This window comes from Dendropsophus ebraccatus, chromosome 5 (assembly GCF_027789765.1).
Source record: "Dendropsophus ebraccatus isolate aDenEbr1 chromosome 5, aDenEbr1.pat, whole genome shotgun sequence".
In the NCBI taxonomy this organism is placed as follows: Eukaryota; Metazoa; Chordata; class Amphibia; order Anura; family Hylidae; genus Dendropsophus; species Dendropsophus ebraccatus.
Window position 1 is genome coordinate 124,514,933 of NC_091458.1, and position 24,737 is coordinate 124,539,669.

The 24,737-nt window shown below is 39.2% G+C and overlaps 1 protein-coding gene across 2 annotated transcripts in view; it reads right to left on the bottom strand.

Moving 5' to 3' along the window:
* CALN1 (calneuron 1) overlaps positions 1-24,737 on the bottom strand; it is a 156,010-nt gene that overhangs the window by 76,294 nt on the left and 54,979 nt on the right. For both annotated transcript variants that reach the window (XM_069972480.1, XM_069972478.1), the window contains exon 3: positions 23,522-23,634. In XM_069972480.1, coding sequence (XP_069828581.1) covers positions 23,522-23,634 — 113 coding nt within the window. The remainder of the gene's footprint in view (positions 1-23,521; positions 23,635-24,737) is intronic.

Sequence of the window (24,737 nt, forward strand, 5' to 3'; positions counted from 1 at the left end):
TAATTTTGAATACTTTCCTCTAATGCATGTGGGGTCAAAATGCTCATCCTACCCCAAGATGAATTCTTTGAGGGGTGTACTTTCGAAAATGGAGTGACTTTTGGGGGGATTCTATTCTGCTGACACTACAGGGGCACTGCAAACACACCTGGCGCTCAAACTTTTTAAAAAAGCTAATTGGCGCTCCTTCCCTTCTGAGCCCGGCTGTGTGCCCATACAGTGGTTTACGCCCACATATGGGGTACCGTTGTACTCAAGAGAACCTGCGTTACAAATTTTGGGGTGCAGATTCTCTCATGTTCCTTTTGGAAAGGAGAAACTTTAATCTAAACATAAATATTATTGGAAAATTAAAATTTTCGATTTTTTTAAGGCCTAATTGTGAATACTTTCCTCCAGCCCCTGTAGGGTTAAAATGCTCATTATACCCCTAGATTAATTCTTTAAGGTGCCTAGTTTCCAAAATGGGGTCACTTATGGGGGTTTCCAGTATACAAGCCTCCTAAACCCACTTAAAAAAAGAACTGGTCCCTAAAAAAATCAGTTTTGGAAATTTTATGAAAATGTGATAATTTGCTAATAGATTTCTAAGCCCCATAACAGCCTAAAAAAGTAAAATATGTTTCCCAAATTATGCCAGAATAAAGAGGACATATTGGTAATGTGATTTAGTAACTAATTTATGTGCTATGACTTCCTTTTTTAGAAGCAGAGAATTTCATAAGTTCATAAAATGCAAAATTTTCAAATTTTTCATGATATTTTGATGTTTTTCACAAAAAACACACAAAGTAATGACCAAATTTTGCCACTAATATAAAGTGCCATATGTGACAAAAAAACAATCTCAGAATCGCTAGCATACGTTAAAGCATCACTGAGCTATAAGCGCATAAAGTGAGACAGGTCAGATTTTGAAAAATTAGCCTGGTCATTAAGGCCAAAACAGGCTGCGGAGGCAAGGGGTTAAGAGTGGATTTGGATTACAAGCATGGTCATGGAACGAATTATGCTCGTAATCCAAGGCACCATTCATTGAGAGCTGTAAAATCCCTTTGCAGTGTGTCTCCTCTAGTGGAGGAACAACATTTCATGGGGTTTTATATGTGATTTTTCTATGGAACAGCTTGGAGGGTAATTCAAACAAATAAGGTTATTTGTCAATTATAAGCATTAGATAGATAGATAGATAGATAGATAGATAGATAGATAGATAGATAGTATATTGCATTGTGTATTTCCTATCTATTACTCTGAAGCACTGTAAACGTAATCTGTTTTACCTATCTTTCAAGCACTAATAGCTTCAATAATTTGTGATGGAAGCATCATGGCCTACAGTGACACAGAATTACTGACAATCACAGTTATCATTGAATAGTACTTAATAGGCATGTCTTCTCACAGACTTCAGTCTCTTTGGTGCAATAGATTTGCTTAACGTGTTAGATGTTCCAGAAAGTCAATACCTGCATGGTGAATTTTCTTCTCACTTGATTAAATGTGTTAATTTGTTGGTGTCTGGTAGCACATTAATCAGTAACCAATGATCATATCTCCAGCATTTAATTACCTCTTCAGCATCTCTACTAAATCTCTCCTGCTAAACGTATCTCAGCAACACAAAGCACCTTTTAAAACATCCAGTATTTCACATTTCAACATAAAAAGGATTTTTATGCATTTTCATTCATTTTGTGATTAAAGACAGAAAATATGGAATCATTTTCTACTGAGATAGAGATAGATAGAAGATTACATTTTGGATAATTCCTTCACAACAGGTAAAATAAGGCATTCCATTGAACCCATTGAGATCAATGGATTGAAAGATTGACCCAGATATTATCGCAGAATATGCTAATAAAGTTTTCATTTTAAGTTTTTATTTTTTACTTTATTTTTTATTACTTTAACCCCTTAAGAAAGCAGACAAATGTATACTTTTACTTGACCTTTAAGAGCTTTTCCATCACAAATATATGTGTAGGTTACATTTCGCTGGATAAATTGTAGTTTTTTATTTTATTTTAGGCCAAAAAAAAGTTTGCAAATTTTAGGATATTTTGTGTTCACACTGTTTACCATGCTTGTTAAAGGAAACCTGTCACCCCCCCGTGCAGGGGTGACAGGCTCCCGACCCCCCGTTAGAGCCCCCTATACTTACCTAATCCCGCCGGGTCCCGCTTGTGGAGGTGGTCGGGTGATGAAGATCTCAGCCGCTGCAGCCCGGCGGGCGTGCTGAGAGATGAGTCCAATACCCATAGAGAATGACAGGAGAGTCCAGCGCTCCGTCATTCTCTATGGGTGTTGGACTCATCTCTCCGCGCGCGCCGGGCTGCAGCGGCTGAGATCTTCATCACCCGACCACCTCCACAAGCGGGACCCGGTGGGATTAGGTAAGTATAGGGGTCTCTAACGGGGGTTCGGGAGCCTGTCACCCCGGCACGGGGGGTGACAGGTTCCCTTTAACTTTATACTGTTATAATATATATATATATATTATTGATTTTGATTTTTTTTTATGATTTACTACTTTAAGACAAAAAAAATCTAAAAATACCAACTTTTAATTTTAATGGATCTGTGTAACTCCATGTTCTCAAGCCTATAACTTTATACACTGTAAATGTATACATATTTTTTTTTACTTACTAGTCTGTGTGCGTTTTTTGTTTTTTGTACTGTGACTTTTTTACACATGGGGATTTTTTGAACAATTTTTTAGGGGATGTGATGTAACAAAGAATTTGCCATTTTGCACCGTTTTTGAGTTTATACTATGTATTTTTTTTAACTATTAATGTTGACCATGTGGAATCAGGTTTGAACAAATCCCAACGTAATGATACCAGAACTGTTTATTTATTTATTTTTTACATTTACATTGGTAGAATTAAATAGAGCTTAGCTGCATTACAGAATTGGAGCACTTAAAACTGAAAAGTATTTTATTTTTTATAGTATTTTTGTTTTTACACGCTTGCTAGCACCTTCACCCAGAAGTCCCATTGGGTTTTTCCAGTTTTTTTGTTTTTTGTTATGCAAAGGCAAGTACTTACAACCGTTTTCATATTACATTGGCTTTTACATTGAACTGTAATTCTCATCTTAAATACTGACCATCATAACTTTAACATAGAAGCAGATGGTGCATTAAAGCTGGTATGTTGAAACAAAAATCTTTCATAGTAATGAACTTTATTTACAAGACTCGGACTGTGGACACAGCTTACCCTGCTGTCTCCATGACAACCTCACTTTCCAGAAACTGAAAGTTATCATTCTCGAGGCAATTGCCACATGGCTAAATGCAATGTACTTAAGCAAACAACACTGATGCTGTTATTCTTTGTCAGCACAACTATAAAAAAAGAACAGTTTGTTCCATAGTTACAATGCTGCTCAAAGTAAAAGAAAATGACTGAATGTATGCTTATATTTCTATAAGTGGCATCCACTGCAATCATACTATTACCTATACCTAATACTTATTGCCTAATACTGTCATTTTGCAGCTATTAAATGAGTATTCTGGAAAGGAGAATTCATCACGTATCGACCAAATAATAAATGCTAGATCACTGGAAAAAATAGCGAGGTTCTAGCAGTAACCAGAACACAGATAGGAAGAATTCGAATGCAACAGAAGTTGAGCGTGTTCCCTGCCGCAAAATTCTAAGTCTATGACACCGATTAAATTAGCGAAACTTAACATGCTTGACTCATCATCTATTTAAACTCCAAAGGTGATGTTTTGAGCTTGAGAATCAGTTTACCAGAGAGTTCCCTTTAACCCTTTCATGACCTGGGGTCAGTGATACATCAATGCCCAGGTCGTTTTTGGACTGCAGCTTATGGCATCATAATGATCCCATAAGCTGATGTCCCTTATGTCTGCCCCCTCTCCTATGTCCCCTGCCGCTGTTACAATCTTGTGACAGTGGCAGGGGAGAAAGGGGAGCAGGAAGATCGCACGGCCGCACGCCCTGCTTCCCTCCTTCCCCCCCATGGGACGATTATCGTTCAAAAAAATTGTTAGATCGTTCAGTTTTGAACAATAAACATTAAGTGTAATAGCAGACTACAATTTAACGATCAACGAAAAATCTTTGGTCATTTGATAGAATTTAGACCTATTTTTATCCTTGATTGTTTGCAAATCGTTCACATGTAATAAGACATTGTTTGGTCGTTCGCAGTAGCAACGACAGGACGACCACAAGAACGATCATAAGTAACGATCATCATTACGTGTTATTGGTTGAACAATTTCAGGTTGTTCGCCATAGCAGTCTTTTGAGATTGTTTATTGTTAATCGTCATAAAATCGCTTCGTAAAATAGTACCCTTAGACTTGTAGCAGGGGGACTACCAGGAAGGGACCTGTCCAATAGGCAAACCACTCTGCTGTGGGGATTCTGACAACCTTGCCTGTATTTGCGATTATTTTACATATATAGAAGAGAAAATATATTATTCACTATATATTTTATTATGCCATAAAAACATCCCCCAAAAACAAGATTGAAGATACAGCTGTGGGGTTCTAGCAAACTGCAAAATTGTTTAGTATTTTTTATATAATAATGCATACTGTATATCCTTAAGGCTGCGTTCACACTACGTATATTTCAGTCAGTATATGTATATTTCAGTCAGTATTGCAACCAAAACCAGGAGTGGATTAAAAACACAGAAAGGATCTGTTCACAAAATGTTGAAATTGAGTGGATGGCCGCCATTTAATGGCAAATATTTGCTGTTATTTTAGAACAACGGCTGTTGTATTGAAATAATGGCCGTTATTTACTGTTATATGGCAGCCATCCACTCAATTTCACCATTTTGTGAACAGCTCTTTCTGTGTTTTTAATCCACTCCTGGTTTTGGTTGCAATACTGACTGAAATATACTGACTGACATATACGTAGTGTGAACGCAGCCTAAGGCTGGGTTCACACGCTGTAACTGTGCGGCTGTATTTTTTATGCGGCTGTAAATGTGCGGATGAAACTCCGGCCGTAGGAAAAAATAGACATGCGGCTCAAAACATACGGTCATTTACTTGGAAATCTGGTTCAACTAAAAATAACAAATAAAATGTTAAGAATGTGATGCAAACACCTCTGGATGCATCTGGGAAAGCAGGGAACACAGTTTACATGAATCGCTATTACCGGGGTTTGCGATCCTCTGCACTATAGCCGATGTCTCTCATGGTTAATATATTGAATTAATAAAACACATTTTCTGTCTAATAAAGTCCCTTTTATTGTTCAATAATTAAATGTAAACAATTCCATCATTTTGCAATTAAATATACTGTTAAAATAAATAGATATATAAATAAATGTATAGAGCTCTCCCCACCCCCTCCCCAGCACTGCACCCCTCCCAGCAAGGAAGGGGGGTCACTTAACCCCTTCCTTGCTGGGATGGGTGCAGTCTGACATCAGTCTGGCCCCCAGGGGGTTAAGGGGGATGCAATACATCCTCCCTTAACCCCTTGGGGGCCAGACTGTAAGCAGCGATCTGTAAAGATGCTGCATACTGTAAGGTGCACAACACCGCTCACAATGATGGGTGTTGTGCTCCTGTTTGTGTGTTTTTTGTGTGTTTCTCCCTTTTTGTTTTTCAGATATCGGTATCCTGGGGATTACGTCGGATTCCGTGGACTACGTCGATGACCAGCGGTTGTTGTTTGAATTTTTTTTAATAAAATGGTCAATGAGGGGGTGTTTTTATTTGAATAAAAAAAATTTTAAACTGGTGTCTTGTCTTTATTTCTTTACTTTATAGACTTAGTAGTGGAAGCCGTCTAATAGACGGAATCCATTACTAAGTTGGGGCCTAGTGTTAGCCGGTATAAAATGGCTAACACTAACCCCCCATTATTACCCCAGTACCCAATGCCACCAGGGGTACTGGGAAGAGCCGGGTGCCAGTGGTCCCGGAGCGTCAATATTGGCGCTCCTGGACCGGGCGGCAGCAGGCTGGTAAGATTTAGGCTGGGGAGGGCCTAAAACAATGGCTCTTCCCACCCTGGTGTTACCAGGCTGCTGTCGTTTGGTTTTTAACCCGGCTGGTTATAAAAATAGGGGGGACCCTATGCGGTTTTTTTAAATTATTTATTTATTTAAAAAAAAAAACGCATAGGGTCCCCCCTATTTTTATAACCAGCCGGGTTAAAAACCAAACGACAGCAGCCTGGTAACACCAGGGTGGGAAGAGCCATTGTTTTAGGCCCTCCCCAGCCTAAATCTTACCAGCCTGCTGCCGCCCGGTCCAGGAGCGCCAATATTGACGCTCCGGGACCACTGGCACCCGGCTCTTCCCAGTACCCCTGGTGGCATTGGGTACTGGGGTAATAATAGGGGGTTAGTGTTAGCCATTTTATACCGGCCCCAACACTATAACACTATAACACTAGGCCCAAACTTAGTAATGGATTCCGTCTATTAGACGGCTTCCACTACTAAGTCTATAAAGTAAAGAAATAAAGACACCAGTTTAAAAAATTTTTTATTCAAATAAAAACACCCCCACACCCCTCATTGACCATTTTATTAAAAAAATTCAAACAACAACCGCTGGTCATCGACGTAGTCCACGGAATCCGACGTAATCCCCAGGATACCGATATCTGAAAAACAAAAAGGGAGAAACACACAAAAAACACACAAACAGGAGCACAACACCCATCATTGTGAGCGGTGTTGTGCACCTTACAGTATGCAGCATCTTTACAGATCGCTGCTTACAGTCTGGCCCCCAAGGGGTTAAGGGAGGATGTATTGCATCCCCCTTAACCCCCTGGGGGCCAGACTGATGTCAGACTGCACCCATCCCAGCAAGGAAGGGGTTAAGTGACCCCCCTTCCTTGCTGGGAGGGGTGCAGTGCTGGGGAGGGGGTGGGGAGAGCTCTATACTCACCCCGATGTGTCCTCTTCGCTGGTCCGCAGCACAATGAAGTCACTGTACTGCGGACCCGCTCATTATATGTGCGCTCAGCCGATCCGCCAATCAGCTGAGCGCACAAATAATTCTAAATGTTTCTTCTAATAATGCTATTGTGATAACATAATTAGAAGAAACATTTGATGTTTTAATTAAAGTAAAGTGATGATTAGTACAGAAAGCTCTATTGCCGGGAATATGAATTAACGGCTTATAGAGCTTCCTGTACTAATTAATATTTAATTAATAAAACACATTTTCGTGGAAATAAAATCAGTTTCGTTGGTCAATAATTTAATTCTAACGAATCCATCATTGTGCAATTCAATATACTGTCAAAAAATAAATATATAGATAAATATACATTTATTTATATATCTATTTATTTTAACAGTATATTTAATTGCAAAATGATGGATTCGTTAGAAATAAATTATTGAACAACGAAAGTGTCTTGATTACAAAGAAAATGTGTTTTAGTAATTTAATATATTAACTATTACTGGCATCGGCATTCGGCATTATTGGCGGCTATTTTTGAAGTACTCCGTACGGACCGCCTGTCAATCCTCGGCCGCATATTCAGCCGCAAACAATGGTCTTGTTCATTTTTTACGGGTCCGTTTACGATAGGGCCGTAGATTCAGACATAGTGTGCACTGTGCAGCCGCATATCCTATACTTCCAAGCATACACACGAACCACCAAAAATACCGCCGCACAATTACAGCCGCACTGTTACAACGTGTGAACCGGCCGTAAAAGTGTAATAAGGAAATCAACAAAACCTAAGCCCACTTACTTATAGGTAACCTATGCAGGTGCAAATAAAGAGGCAACCATTGCCCCTTAGATTAACAGCACAAGAACATATATAGAGAGATGCTAAATAATCACACATGTAGGTGCTGCAATCATAGCAGCCACATTTATAGGGGCTGCCATCTTGCCTGGGCTGTTTTTAACAGAATTTGGCAATCTGCTTTACAGCAGACTCATGGACATAGATGACAATAGACAGAGTTTGTCCCCTTAAGTTGATTTTGAAACATCATTGAGTGTGTTCTGTGACCTTTGAAGAGGTCAATCCACAGGAAATTGGTATTGTCTTCTTTGTCTACTGGTGTCACATGTTGCTGTAATTCTGTACAGATCCCTTTACAGCAGCCTTCTCTTATAAACACAGACAGAACAAGAAGTTTTAGCTGCAGAGGCGAGAGTAAAAAATCTGCAAGATTTCAGGATTAATTTATAATATAGTTAGAAAAATGGAAAAATTTAAATTCATAAAAAAATATTTGTTTAACATAAAAACTTTATTTAAACAAAAAGTATTTTTCTGATGACACATCCCCTTTAAGGAGAAAGGGTCTGTCTGTTGTCTATGTCCATGAGGCTTGCTGTAAAGCAAGATAGCACGGTGGCCCAGTGGTTAGCACTTAACGTGCATACTAAGGGTTAATCCAACATACCTCTAGCCTGAAATATGGTCCACTGCCCTTTTTCAAGATGGCCACCACAGAACAGCCGACTCCTGTGCGCATGCGCGGGAGGCGAACAGTGACGTGGCTTGAGTGTGGTCATTGTTTCTGCGCCATGTTACTGCTTTCACCTCGAGTCATGGGACGCCATTCATCCTTGTGTGTTAGGTAATAACATCCCTCCCCCTCTTTATTGTTTCATATAGTTTAACACATAATTGTCACTTGTTGATTTATTGTTTACATATTTAATATGGGAATTATAGAGCGATCGGTGTGAGGATCGCTCCCTATGTCACCTGTTTATGAACATTAATGAACACAGTCACATGAGGATTTATATGATTTTATTGTATATATTTCACTAAGCACTTATATTTCATGATTATTTTGGAATTGTTTTATCACTGCTTGTTATCTGAATCACAGCTGATGCTTTGAATTTGATTATAGTGTTCACATATATAAGTGTGTGTATTGGCACTTGTTTTTATGCTTGAGAAAGGCTACTGTGTATAGCCGAAACGTCGCAACATTGAGGTGTGAATATAGGTCACCGATTTTCACTTTACAAAGTGCTGTCTCCTTCAAATTCACATGTTTTAGTATCTGACTTTAATCAGTAGAAGAAGATCTAGGTGACACATTCCCTTTAACAAGATAGTCTGTTTGAACAACTTAACCCCTTCACATCAGTAATCTGTATATATATGTTCCTACTGCACATACCCCGTGCAGTAGGAATGTATATATACGCTCCTGACGCTGACGGGGATTCCTGATGTGAGCAAGACTGCAGCAGTAAGAGCGATCACGCTCACATCAGTGTCCGAGGCCGGAGGTAATGAGAGTCAGCTGCGATCCCGCAGCTGACTCTCATTAACCGCTTAAACGCCGCGATCTACAGCGATCAAGCATCTATCACTGAGTGATTGAGACCCGATCGCATGTGCCGACAGGCGGGGGTAAGCTCCTTACCTTCATCCTTTCGGATCGGCGATCTATGTGTAGAGTCTGCTCTCAGGCAGGCTCTATATATAGATCGCCGATATACTGATCTATGCTATGCTATGGCATAGCATAGATCAGTATATGCAATCTAATGATTGCATATTTTACACAGAATAAAAGTGTTAAAAAAAGTAATATTTTTTTAAGTATTAAAAAACTCCTTATAAACCACTTCCCAATAAAAGTTTAAAAGACCCCCTTGCCCATTATAAAAATAAAAAAATAAATAAACATAATACATATCGTAGTGTGCGGAATTGTCCGATCTATTAAAATATAACATTATTGTTCCTGTGCGGTGAACGGCATAAACGGAAAAGAAAAATACCAGGATTAATCATTTTATTAAATTATATATCACAAAAAATTATTAAAAATCAATAAAAAAATTTCTGTTACACCAATATGATATTAATAAATACTAGAGATCATGGTGCAAAAAATTACACCTAAATGAGCCCTGTAGGTGCAAAAGTAAAGGTGCTATGGCTCTTAGAAGGCGGGGAGGAACATTGCATTAATCTGACCCGGACTTTTGTGCATCAAAGGGCTCTGTCTTGAAGGGGTTAATTCCAGATTGTCAGAAGTTAATCACAATGAGTGCAACAAGAGATAGAATACAGAAAGACAAAAAACATCAAGGAGAAATTAAATGAAAATGAGGTAATAACCAAGTATGAGCGAAAGCATGGGGTAAACAAAAGACTGAAAACAGATTTTAATTGCATTATCTTTTGCTACTTAAACTGCTGTAGGCTTTTTCTATAACATATACTCTTCAAATGTTCATACATACAGTATAATCACAAGCATCCACATAGAAAACCAAATACTAGGCTTGCCATCTGTTTCAATATTACTTTTAAATTAAAATAGTGTCTAACTATTCAGTGATCACATGAGGTAAATAAAATGGAAACGTCTCGAAAACAAATATGTTACATTTCAAACTTTTTAGAAAAAAAAAATGTAACCTTTTTTTTTCGTTATGGGTATTAAACGTTACTGGAATAAGTCTTACACTTAAAATAAGACTCCTGCATGAATAGGACATCTGCAACCATGGAAACATGGTGAAAACTCTACTTCTTCCATTGCTGCATCCTTCGCTGAGGAAGGTCAGTAATTCACTACTGATCTATTCACTTGGAGCTTAGGAAACTTCTAGAGTTATAATTGGAGGTTTCGAGCCCTATTCAAGAGTTTCATCTATTTCTAACTGTAGGATCCAGTGTACAGATTTTATAAAATAATTCAGTACTCCTCCTGAATCTTACATTTCCTGGTACAATAATTAATGTATAAAATATTAGAATTAAAGTTCAGTGACAAAATCTAGATGACACATAGATCTCTATGTATTGCTGTATTCTGGCATGTCAATCTATGAGCGAGCACTCCCATCAATTGCAGCAATTAAAGGGGTTATTCAGCTAAAATCTTATCTTTCAAATCAACTGGTTTTAGACAATTTTATAGATTTGTATTTAAAATTTGACAATTTTATAGATTTTAACAATGTACTTCACACATTTAGATATCTAAAGCTTTTCTTGATGTTTTAGATCATTGGGCACAAGGTGCATCTGTGCTTTCACTGTCAGTGTCACCTGCCCTGGCTTCTGTGTTGCTACAGATGACATATTATTTGTTGTTGTTCTAAATAGTTTTCATTGAAATAATTGTGATTCAGTTAGAAATGTGGTGATTACATGTTATCAAAAATAAAACAATTTTAGCAAGAATTTCCTAAAATAAAGGATCTCTAATGCAATCAGAAACAAAGTAAAAAAGAAATACCCAAGGAAATCACTTTATGTCTTATTGTCTTACCATGGAATGACTAGAATAGACCAACATGCAATGAATTTGTGATGAAGTAGCCATAGGGGAGTTATGGGAAAGGTCTGAATGGGTGAGGTGAGCTGGGGAGGAAGGGAAGGAGGGTGCTATGGACTCTCGGAGGGTGTCTGGAGTAAAATTAATCAAATATTTGTAGAATTATAGACTATATTACAGGCTATAGGGGTGCAAAACCTGCATATCCCTCTAGCTGTTGCACACTACAATTCTCATCACAACTGAACACCCTTTAGCTATCCAGGTATGATAGGAATTGTAATTTTAAAACAGCTGGAGGTCCACAAGCTGTACACCCCTGTGCTATACGCATGTAAACAAGATAGCACAGCAAATGAGTATTTTATGTGCTGTTTTTATAGTAGTAGCATTTGCAGATCAAGGAGAATATGGTGTTTGTCTGTGTATATATCTGGCGTTGGTGTTCGTGGTGGTTATGTGTGCAACTAACTGTAGGGAGTTTCTGTGTATGGATATTATACTTGACAACCTTTTAGAAGGAACATCTGATAGATTCCTATAGGGATGTAAGGGGAAAGAAACAAACACAACATACAGTGTGTGGCCTCATAAGAGATGAGAACTGGAGAGTGAAGTCTTTGTCATGCTTCTCAAACTATATTTGTATAAAATTTACAGTGTTTCAGAAAGAATTTTTTGCTGAAAGAGCTCAATACCATTAAAGAATACTGTTGAAATAAAGGAGTAGGCTTAGGGCCCTATTCCAACGGACGATTATCGTTCAGATTATCGTTAAATTGTTCGAATCTAAACGATAATCGTTTGGTTGAAATGCAGTTAACGATTAACGACCGAACGAGAAATCGTTGATCGCTTCATAAGACCTGGACCTATTTCTATCGTTGCTCATTCGCAAAACGTTCGCAAATCGTTCGCATTGAATAAGACGTCATTCGGTCGTTCGCAGTAGATACGAACGCAATAGCAAAGAAAAAACGATCGCAAATAAGATCATAAGTAACGATTATCGTTCCATGGAAATGAGTGAACGTTTTCAGGTCTTTCGCAATAGCGGTCGTTTGAGATCGTTAACGGTTATGCGAACAATAATCGTCCAGTGGAATAGGGCCCTTAGTCTGCAACAAGGTAGCTGGAATGTGTTAAAGGAACATCCCCATGAATGCCAAGGCCCAAGGTTTTCCAGAAGAACATTGCCCAGAGTATCTTAGTGCCTCCTCCAGCTTGAATCCGTCCTACAGTGAATTGTAGTGTCATGGACCTGGAAATTCATATGATATATAAAAACAAGTCAATTATGAGATGGGTCTACTTTTTTATTGCTCCTTTTTTGAGGTCAGGTGATCATGTGGCCATTCTTTATATTCAGTTTATATATCAGACACTATTTATAATAATACCAATACGTTTTTATAACCTAGTAAAAACGTCAACTCTTTCATTTTACAGTAGCCTTTCCATATGTTATCACACTGCAGGGTCCTTAGAATCCCAAAGGTCAACGGCCATTAATCTCAGATCCTATAAGTGAAGTTATTAGACACGGGGATCCGAGCCTGCATCATAACACTATCTCTTTCCTGCAAAGCACCTTAAGTGAGCCCATTTACTGTATAAATACAGTTCTCTTGGGTAAATGAATATTTCTCTTAATAAAACTGGAATGTTTTGTAGATAAAAAGCCTAAACTTTGAATAAAGTGTGGCAACCACTCTAAGGCATAATGTCAGGAAAGTAGAAATATGAGAATTCTATTGATTCCTAGGCTGCCTCCAAATTTTAATGACCTGAGTATTTATCTTGCAGTAGCTGATGGTATACCAGTACGAACATAAACTGGGAACAATAAAATATCTTTCTACAAGTGAGACATTACTAGGAATAATAGGAGTATTTAATGTCTTTAAAAGTTATTTGGGTCTAAAAATAGCGAGGAACACAGCAGGTCATTTATTTTCTATATCAAAAGAAGGAAAAAAAAACACTTTTTTTAATTCAAAATATAATTTGTTGTTTTCTTTTTTAGCGAGAAAAAGCTTTTAGAAATTATTTTAGCCCACATTTCAGATTAATGTGCTTAATGAGTCAGAGAGGACAATTCAGAAGATTACTCATTATACATTTGTTTTTTGTATATACTGCATAAAACCACGTACAAAAAAATTAAAAATAAAAATAAGAACAACTAAGTTTGCTCAATTTCAAAATCAAACAGGAGAATAAAAATGCACCCCATTATGGTGCCACTTATACCACAATAATTTAAAAAAAAGTTTAAATCAAAACTGTCATAGGGTGGCTTTGGGTGGTAAAAATAAGTGCATTCTTACATAGGGCTTCTCAGCCCGATTTAACAAATCATTTGCTTTTACAGCACTGAGCTAGCTGTCTTTCTCTTATTATGGAAATGAATCCCAAAAGCCCAGGGGTGTTATCCCTTCCAGCAAAAACCCAGGTATGTAAATCCCAGCACTTGTCTGCAATGTCCCTGTGTTTGCAAATGTCCACCTCCAGCTGCTTAATTGACACCCACAAGGCTTTCCTTTCCCCTATACCTCCTGAGATGAAATCCTGCATGAGTGCTCTTTAAACCATGCTCGGCATATACACAATTGTCTAGCCTTCTCCAGGCTTCCGCTAGGGCTTGTCTGAGCTGTTAAAAGCCCAAGCACAGACCAGTCATTAACCCCTTAACGACAAAGGACGTATATTTACGCCCTATTGTTGGTAAGGGCGTTCAGAACGGGGCTGCGAGGCGACCCCGCTCTGAACCGCCGTGATCCCGGGTGCCGCATGTAGCCCGGGACCACGGCTATTAGCTGGCATGGTCCGGTCGCCATGCCCGCTAATCAGGTAATCAGATGCAGCTGTCAAAGTTGACAGCTGCATCCGATTACCGTATGCAGCCGTTCCCTGGTGTCTAGTGGCAGAGATCGCCCCCCCGGGACGTTGTCCCGGAGGAGCGATCTCCATATCTGCTACCGGCCGGGGTCTCCGCCAAAATGGCGCTGATCCCGGCTCGGCACTCGTTTGTTTTCGGCTGCAGCAGCCGAAAGCAAACGAGTGCCTATCTCATGGATCTATGCTGTATAAGTATAAGTGTTATACGTATACAAGTATAAGTATACTTGTATACTTATATAAGTATAAGTGTTATTAAACAAAAAAGTGTTGTTGTCAATAAAAAGCCCCCTCCCCTTATAAAAGTTTGAATCACCCCCCTTTTCCCAGGTTTTAAATAAAAAATAAATAAATAAACATATTTAGTATCACCGGGTGCGTAATCGCCCAAACTATTAATTTATCACATTCCTGATCTCGTTCGGTAAACAGCATAAAAATAAGCACAAAAAAATCCCACAGTGAAAAATTGCGCATTTTTGGTCGCATCAAATCCAGAAAAATTGTAAGAGAAAGTGATCAAAAAGTCGCATATGTGCAATCAAGGTATCGATAGAAAGTAAACAACATAACGCAAAAAATGACACCTCACACACCCTATAGACAAAAGGATAAAAGCGCTATAAGCCTGGGAATGAAGCGATTTTAAGGAACATATATTTGTTAACAATGGTTTGAATTTTTTACAGGCCATTAGATAAAAGAAAAGTTATACATGTTACATATCGTTGTAATTGTAACGACTTGAGGAACATGCATAACAAGTCAGTTTTACCCCAGGGCGAATGGCTTAAAAAAACAAAAAAAAACAAAAACAAATAAAATGCGTTTCTTTTTTCCAATTTCACCACACATTTATTTTTTTCTGGTTTTGCAGTGTACTTTATGAAAAACTTCAGCATGTCATTGCAAATTAGTACAATTTGTACAATTAGTGGCGCAAAAATTAGGGCTTATATGGGTTTCTCAGTGGAAAAATTCAAGTGCTATGGCCTTTTAAGCACAAGGAGGAAAAAACGAAAACGCAAAAATCAAAATTGGCTCTGTTCTTAAGAGGTTAAGTCTACTTTATTTATTTTTTTACACACATTAATTAGAAGTCTTCTAATACAACTACACTGATCTATCATATAGATCTGTATATTGTATGTATAGTATACATAATACAGCACTTATCCATTAGATTAGTGCTGTATTAGTCTGGTCTGCAGCAGACCAGATACATTGATTGCCGAGCCAGAATCAGTGTCATTCCGATGCTGAGCCCCAGCCAGCTCAGAAGAAGGAGTCTCCCCTTCGCGATTGCATCATGGAGGGGAAATCCCACCCACTAGACACCAGGGATAGGGTAACACAGACTATTTAAATCCAGGGGCGGAATGTTTAATACACCCGGTACCCGGCTGCACATAGCCACCAGGAACGACGCACCGCAGAGTGGGCTCACACCTAGAGCCATCTCTGTTTAAGTATACTCATCCTGTATCGTTAAGAGGTTAAATATCGAAATTTAATTTGCTGTAACTTGTACTATAGATACTGCCTCTCGCAGTTGAAACGTACCTATTATAAAAGATAACAGACCTTCAGGAGGAATAGTATGGAACTAGAGATGAGAGAAACTTAACCCCTTAAGGTCAAAGCCAATTTTCGTTTTTGCATTTTTGCTTTTTCCACTTTATGTTTAAAAGTCCATAGCGCTTGCATTTTTTCACCTAGAGACAAATATGAGTGCTTATTTTTTGCGAAACCAATTGTACTTTGCAATGACAGCCATTATTTTTCCATATCATACGCTGCGAAACCGGAAAAAAATCATTGGCGCTGTCAAATTGAAAAAAAAAAGGAATTTGTTTTGATTTCATGGAGTTTTGCATTTACACCGTTCACCCTATGGTAAAACTGACTGGCTATGCATGTTCCTCAAGTCGTTACGATTACAATGATATGTAACATGTATAACTTTTATATTATCTGATGGCCTGTAAAAAATTCAAACCATTGTTAACAAATATATATGTTCCTTAAAATCGCTCCATTCCCATGCTTATAGCGCTTTTATCCTTTGGTCTATGGGGCTGTGTGAGGTGTCATTTTTTGCGCCATGATGTGTTCTTTCTATCAGTACCTTGATTGTGCATATACGACTTTTTGATCACTTTTTATTAAATTCTTTCTGGATTTGATGCGACCAAAAATGCGCAATTTTGCACTTTGGAATTTTTTTGCGCTTACGCCGTTTACCGTGCGAGATCAGGAATGTGATTAATAGTTCGGGCGATTACGCGCGCGGCGATACCAAACATGTTTGTTTATTTGTTTATTTATTTATATTTATAAAATGGGAAAAGTGGGGTGATTTGGACTTTTAATAGGGGAGGGGATTTTTTATTAATAAAAAAATGTTTTACTTTTTTTTTACTGTAACTTAAAGTCCCCCTGGGGGACTTGTATATAAACAGCAATGATCTCTCATAGAGATCAATGCATGTATATACATAGCAAAGATCGATGAGATCGGTCATAGATTGCCGAGCCGGGATCAGCGTCATTCCAACGCTGAGGCCCGACACAGGCAGAAGAATGGATCTCCCCCCCGCGATCGCATCGCGGGGGGGAGATCCGTGCCACTAGACACCAGGGACGTGAGGTCTGAAGCCTCTAAGTGCAGCTGTCAGGTTTGACAGCTGCACTTAGAGGCTTAATTAGCCGGCGCGGCAACGGGACCCGCGCCGGCTAATAGAGGCACTGCCCGGCTGCACATGTCAGCCGGGATCAGCGCCGTTCAGAGCGGGGTCCCACCGGGACCCCGCTGTGAAAACCCCCCGCGGCACAATGAAATATCAGATACGTCATGGGTCGCTAAGAGGTTAAGCATGCTCAAGTTCTTCCGAAGTGTCAGCATTTGATTACTGTTGGCCGAGGAATTAGGACTTGAGACCAGTGATTGGTTGAGCAGGATGTCACTATTGGGACACAAGACAGACAGCCACTCAGACCATTACTGGCCATGGCGCTGTCCATTCTCTGGCTGGGCAGAGAGTGACAGCCCGCTCAGCCAATCACTGACTGACTGATTAGGGCCAGCACTGCAGTCAGTGATTGGCTGAGCGGGCTGTCACTCTCTGCCCAGCCAATCACTTGCTAACTGAGAACAGACAGCACCAATTTTTCGCTCATCTCTTGCTGTATCCATGTTATCCAGGACTCCCTAGGGCTGCATCCAACTTCTTCAGCCACCAGTAATCAAGTGCAGAGACTGCTAGGTTCAGATGAACTCGAGCATTCTTGAACTGTGATGATCTTGATAAAGCAAGCTTTCTGGTCACACATAGTCATCTTCAGCAGAAGAAAGAAATCTGTGCAGTATCAGAAAACAACGATATTAGTACATTTATCTGAACCAATGCTAGTGTCAGGAGCTGGCCATCATGTTTGGCTCCCGGCACCACCAGAGCACACGGGTGGCCTTCCACAAGTGTATGCTGAAACATATGGCCGGTTGTGAAGATCTAGCCAACAGATTCCCTGGCGACCAGCCCAGCCGGTTGCTAGGAACCCGGCTGCATTGCTTTTGTTGTTGCCATAGTTGGGCCTTCATTGCCCACAGCCAATCTGTCCAGGTCTAATGTATTTTCATTTACTAATGGGTGGCCGGCACCACCAGTCAGCTTTGCATAGAGGTCTGGGGCTGGACTCCAGCCTCCATGAATATCTTCCCCTGTGTGTCCTTCCTTGCCTGCGATAGAGCCTCAGTACTTGAGTGTCCCTTGACCTAGCATTTATCCGGATTGTTGTTCCTGGTTCCCTGATTTTGGCTTTTTGCTTCTTGACTTTCCTTTTTGACTTACGATATATTGTACCGCATCGACCGTCTGTTACCGTCCTTTCTTAGCCTAAACTATTGTGTTTGTTTGTCTTGTCTGCGTTTTGTGTTAGACGTGTTCAGGCCAGGGACTGTTGCCCAGTTATCCGCTGCCAGTTAGGGCAGTTGCGGTAAGCAAGCAGGGTCATCAGGGTGGGTGTCAGTGCTAGGACCTAACCTGTCTCGTGTCCTCCAGTCCCACACCTAACAGCTGTATAATAAACTTGCTAGAGATCAGATAATCTCTTTACATTTACTAGAAAAAGATACTGCTAAATAGGCTTTTTACTAAACAGCACTTCTGACCATTTTTATTATTAATTGAATTTCTGGCAAGCCCAGGTCTCCGAAAATATGAATCTATTTCCAGCCTTATAAAACTGTGAAGGTCATAAGTAAGTCACAGAATTATTTCCCTTTCATAATTTTATACAAAACAGTTTAAAGACATTTTAGTATCTAAACTAAATGTACTTGATATATTTTGAGCATTTAGAATTATAATTGATTCCCAATACTGATAATATGTTACTTGTAGTGTTAATAAAGTCAGCAATTTTACATGCCACAACTGACCTGATTCATATCTTACTGAGCCTGACACTGCCAACTATGCACAAATCACATAGGAGCATATTGCCACACATACAGAAATAGGAACTCATACATAGCTGAAGAATATATTCTTGTAACAATGTAACAGTAAAATGGATGTAACGTAGCACCTACAGTATAATACACTACTTAATATGCATATATGAGTTAGTGAAATAAGTGGAATTTTTTTAAGCACACATATGCTAACATAAATTAACGGGTTACCCATTGTTGAAACCCTAACTCAGATTAAAGCTACCCCTTGATAAACTTATCTTAAAGACGTTATCCAGTGCTACAAAAACATGGCCACTTTTCCCCCTCTCGTGTCTCCAGATTGGGTAGGGTTTTGAAACTCTGTTCCATTGAAGTAAATGGAGCTTAATTGCAAACCACACCTGAACTGGGGACAACAGTAGGGGGGGAAGTGGCCGAGTTTTTGTAGCACTGTATAACCCCTTTAAGTCTAGCTACTGAAATCCTTTGTGAGTGAGTCAGCAATTTATGATGAAGAAAGCTTCATCTTCCAATTAAGGAGGGTTAATCTGAGGTCAAGTTGCTCATGAACTCACTGTGATTAACCCTCCTAGCATCACAAAGAAGCTACAATGTTTTTTCAGTGGAAAGCAGCAGCTCAGAACTGGGGGAAGGAGGCTGAATAGATAATAACAAGTATGAAATGAATTGTTAGTCTCACTTTGGGCTATATCGGAAGTTATGTTTAAGGTTACTCATGGTCCCAAAAAGCAGCTCCCCCCTAAAGAGACCCAGGATGCTTTATGAATTTGCTCTCTGCAGAATACACCTGTTGCTTGTAAATCCTTTGTGAGTGAGTCAGCAATTTATGATGAAGAAAGCTTCATCTTCCAATTAAGGAGGGTTAATCTGAGATCAAGTTGCTGATGAACTCACTGTGATTAACCCTCTTAGCATCACAAAGAAGCTACAATGTTGCTACAATGTTGCAGTCCAGCAGGTCTCAGTTGTCTCAGAAGGGAGGGGGGAAGAGGGCGAGACAGAGAGAAAAGCTCACACACCAATTTTTTTTTTATTTGTTTTTCAGTGGAAAGCAGCAGCTCAGAACTGGGGGAAGGAGGCTGAATAGATAATAACAAGTATAAAATGAATTGTTAGTCTCACTATGGGCTATATCAGAAGTTATGTTTAAGGTTACTCATGGTCCCAAAAAGCAGCTCCCCTCTAAAGAGACCCAGGCTGCTTTATGAATTTGCTCTCTGCAGAATACACCTGTTGCTTGTAAATCCTCTTGTTTCCACTGCCTTATCCTTGCTAACTAGTGTAACTTGGTTACCTTGTCCAGTAGATTTAGTTTATATCCTTAAGAATACTTTAATGTGTTGGATTGGACTGGTATTCCCTGCATACCAGTTATCTTCACGGAGTATAAGCTAATGCAGCCTGGGCTGTCTCTTAACTATACCTATCTATTCTACATGTCTACATATCCAACAGATCAGACAGTCTGCTATGAAACCACATGGTGGGACACTGCAAGACACTGTTTAATCCCCTGCAGGTACCTTACTTATTTGCTGCAGTCATCCTGATAAGTAGTTACTTATTACTTCTGATATGAAATAAGTTTATATGTATTTTTCGGTCAGTTGCTGCTAGGTCATACTATCCTGATCTATCATTAAGACTTGGGGGCATCTGAATATGGTGGACAATTATTAGGACCCTGGGGAGATGGCTGTTATAGGTCTGTCTGGTTTGGTAGTTCAGAAACCAGACAATATTTATTATAAACATTAAGGCTATGTTCACATGTAGTATGAGACCGGCTGTTCCTCAAAAGAGAACATCCCGGCCGGTACTACATTAATGATCTGATGATCTCTAGCGCAGCTGAGTTCTGATGCGGGCGCATCAATGCACACCCGCGTCAGAACTCCCCACTGCACACTATGGAGTGTGCGACCCGAGCCGCTCACTCCATTGTGTGCACTGACAGAGTTTTGTCAGTTTTCTACTGCACCTCTAGGGATCCCGGCTGGGATTCCCTTGGCCTGCAGCACAACGTAGGTTCCGTACCAATTAGTACAGAACTTATGTTGTGTGAACATGGCCTAAAAACAGACAACCCCTATAAATAACAAATGTTCAGTACTTCCCGATCATTGTTGACTCTTTAAATTACTTTTTTTCCAGTTGGTCAAACTCACATAATAAATAACATACATTTCAGTATAACATGTCATTCATTTAAATCAGTTCTCATTCTGGCATTGATAATCCAGTGGGCAGTCCTACTCAATGATTAATGGCCTTTCTTTATGTGCATGCATACAGAGATAGCTGCCCACTGGACCTTTAAGCCCTGAATAAGCAGTGATTATATAAATAAATGACAAGTTATACCTGAAACATCTGCTCAGCTGCTTCTGCTCTATAACATGCCGCCTGCAGGTTAGATTTCATTTTCAACATGACAGAATCACTTTAAGTAAACAAGAAAAAATCAAATGTAAATGTTTTTGTTGAATATGAATTATGGTTATTAATAAGAGCATAATATTTTAAATTTACTAGAAGATCTGGCTTAGGCAGCGTAAGGCACTGAAATGACTAAGCATGTACACATAACAGATGCAGGAGATTTTGCACAGCATGGAAAACAATATAAAATTACTCTGTACAGTATGTTGTTTTTCAGAGAATGTTTTGTTAGATTTTTCTCCCTCGCTAGCTATACAGACATTTTAATATCTTAATCCAAAATCTAAAAGTCAACACAGCAACTCAACATGACATTTTCTGATTTTAAAAGGTAAAAACAGGGTATTAAAAAAGGACAATAATATGTACTAGGACAATAATATGTACTAGCACATCAATGTCAAGGGCAATATTACTCCTAATCAAAGAGGACAGATGTATGAATCAGCCTGAATTTACTACAAGGGACAGTAGTATCAACCTTGATATATGTCAAACTTACTTTTTATCACTAGCAAAGGAAACAGAAGTGGTACTAGGTTTAAATGAGGTACTTCAAGTTGTTACGAGTATATGCTACATCTGAAATTCCACATAATAATGAAACAATTGGGGTAAATAGCACAAAAGACTTTTAAAATTTTTTAAAAAAATTCCAGAAAGCTTGATAAAGTGGATAAAAAGTGTTATGTTGATGTACAATCTACATTCCTGTTGCTCTTCAGTAAGCAGTTAGGCTATGTCGTCACATAGCATAGCAGTAGACGGTGTTATACTGCCGAGCGGCGTTCGGCACGTGCTGTATCGGCTGCAGGAACATTATCTTTTTCCAATTGACTTGTGAGCACCGTTGGGTGTGCCCTCAATTCAATTAACCATTGACCACAATGCAAAGTACAGCCGCCGACCGTATTTTACATTGTGTGAACATTAGAGATGAGCGAACCGGGTTCGAGTCGATCCGAACCCGAACGTTCGGCATTTGATTAGCGGGGGCTGCTGAAGTTGGATAAAGCTCTGTTTGTCTGGAAAACATGGATACAGCCAATGACTATATCCATGTTTTCCACATAGCCTTAGGGCTTTATCCAACTTCAGCAGCCACCGCTAATCAAATGCCGAAAGTTCGGGTTCGGATCGACTCGAGCATGCTCAAGGTTCGCTCATCTCTAGTGAACAGCTATTGTTTCCAGGCCCTGTTCGGTGAACAGCCTTAGGAAATAATAGGCATGTTCATTATTTTAATGCCCATTCTGAAGAACGGACAGTAAAATAACAATGTCGGAACACAGCGGATGGCATTGCATTAAATTCAATGCAAAGCCACTGCAGAAAAGAATAGACGCTGATTTCATTTTAATCAGCGTCCATTCTTTTCTAAAAAAAAAAAAAGAAAAAGAAAACAACAACATTGTGTGCACATAGCCATAGAGTGACATTTTATTTGTGTCAGTATCAGAAAATAGTTCCTGAAGGCTCTTACATTAACAACAACTGCCTACTGGATAATGGCCACCGTAACAGCCAAACACCACTGCAGATGTAGCCTATATACATATACATATGGGATGTCAGAATGGGTACAGTATCACTTCACCTCGATGGACCAGCCCTGGGAGACCAAGCAGGAATTTTAGTGCATAGCAAACTTGCTTTATAGAAGAAAATTGATCATAAAGCTTGGTCACGGAAAGCCCTTTAACATGTATAGCCTGCTCCATATGCGGTAAATGATGGCTGCTATCAGCCACCAATCACCATTCACAATCAGTCACCAACATCAGAGTTACCGTAATAAACACTTTATTATCTAGGCAATTAGACGACAGGTGCCAACCCTCTCATACAGTATGTCCCAACGGCCTACCTGCAATGTGGTCATGGCGTTCTAGAAGCCTCCATGGCTGCTATGTTAGTTCTATTATTACAGCCTGACGTAGCCAATGAAAATAATTGAATAAATGTAAATGTTACCACATATAATATTTCACACAATGTTTTATGTCTATTTAATGTGTACATTCTGATCAGGAGGACACATATTAAAATGTACATGTTAATCGTAGCCATTGATTTTCATGGAGTAACATGCAAACAGAAATCTGCCTCTGTTTTTATTAGTATATATCTTTTATATGTTTAATTTTACTCAAAAGTGTACTCAAATATGCTATTGTACGCAACAAAAATAGCACCTGTAACATCTTTTTTTTAAATAACGAAAGTCAATAAGAAATGTATTCTGCTGCATGGCATCCATTTCCGGCACCTATTTAATTTAGCTTTCTATCCTTTTTAAGTGTATAAAAACAAGTATAAACACAAATGCAGGTAGCCATATCAAGAGTTCTCCTTTCAGAGCCTCGAGGGAGTAGAGAATGCTTAATGATTAGGATTTAGTACTTACCTGCCAGAATATACTGTCTATTGTATTCCCCAGGAATCCATCCCGACCCTCTGTAGACACCAGTTTAGGCCCAAGAATTGTCATGAATTCGTCAAAGTCCACTTGACCATCCCCTAAGAGAAGAAATACTACCCATATGAGATACTTTTATTCAATTAATAACATTGCCATATACACAGCGAAAACAAAATAGCTCAATTAAGGTTAATTATTTGGGAGAGTAGATGTTTTATAGAAAAATGACCATATTGGTCACTAGTGCATCTAGAAGTAAACTAGAAATGTATAGTAAAATACTGTGTATAGTAAGTGCACATTTGCCTGTACATACATTATGTGGCACCCTATGGCCCAGATTTATTTATTTGCTTGAAACCAAAACTCTCTGATGTTGTCCACCACAACTGCAGCTTAGCTTTTATATCTTAAGTGTCATTTTAAAGTGTCAGGGCACTGGAGTACAGGGAAAATCCCTAGCCACGCCTCCATGACACTGCAGGGCACAAATCCAACTTTCCTTATGACTATCTCTCTATGTTCCTGAGGAGGTCAAAGCAATGGAGGTAGAGTCCCACCCCCAGTGCACTAAACCCCCTCATTTACATATTAATAAAAGTGACGATTCAACAAGAACAGTGCAGCAGATGAAGGTAAGAAAATTACCTTTAATTTCAGCATCTCTGACACTATGGAAACATAACAGCAGGTTAGAGTCTATACCTGCTGTTAGTTTCCCTTTAAAACATGAGTATGAATATATGCCAAGCCAAAGATTTCCTCAAATAAAGGGATTTCCCATCTGTAGACAGCTGTTTCAGGGTTATCGCCCTTTCTCAGTACAGAGCGGAGTGGTGTCTGGCTACTGGGATCAAATGGATTATGATTGTGGGATCAAAGGGATTAAGTTTGTTTCTCTTTGAGGAGAGCGTCATAAAGACGTATGGAGGCCATTCATGCTCCTAAGTCATGTTTTAAGACTCCATGGCCACACAACGTCAAAAATAGAGAAAAGACATCCAAATTTGACATTTAAAATAATGTCTGTTATTGCCTCGATTTAACTGACTGTAATGTAATGCATCACAGTCAATGAGAAGACAGACGTCCAATGCACACAATGTATTGAATAAGGGACGTTATCGCAGCTGACGTCAAACTAATGATCATGACAATTATTCTCGGATGTCTTTTGCAAATAGTGGACGTTTTTTATTAG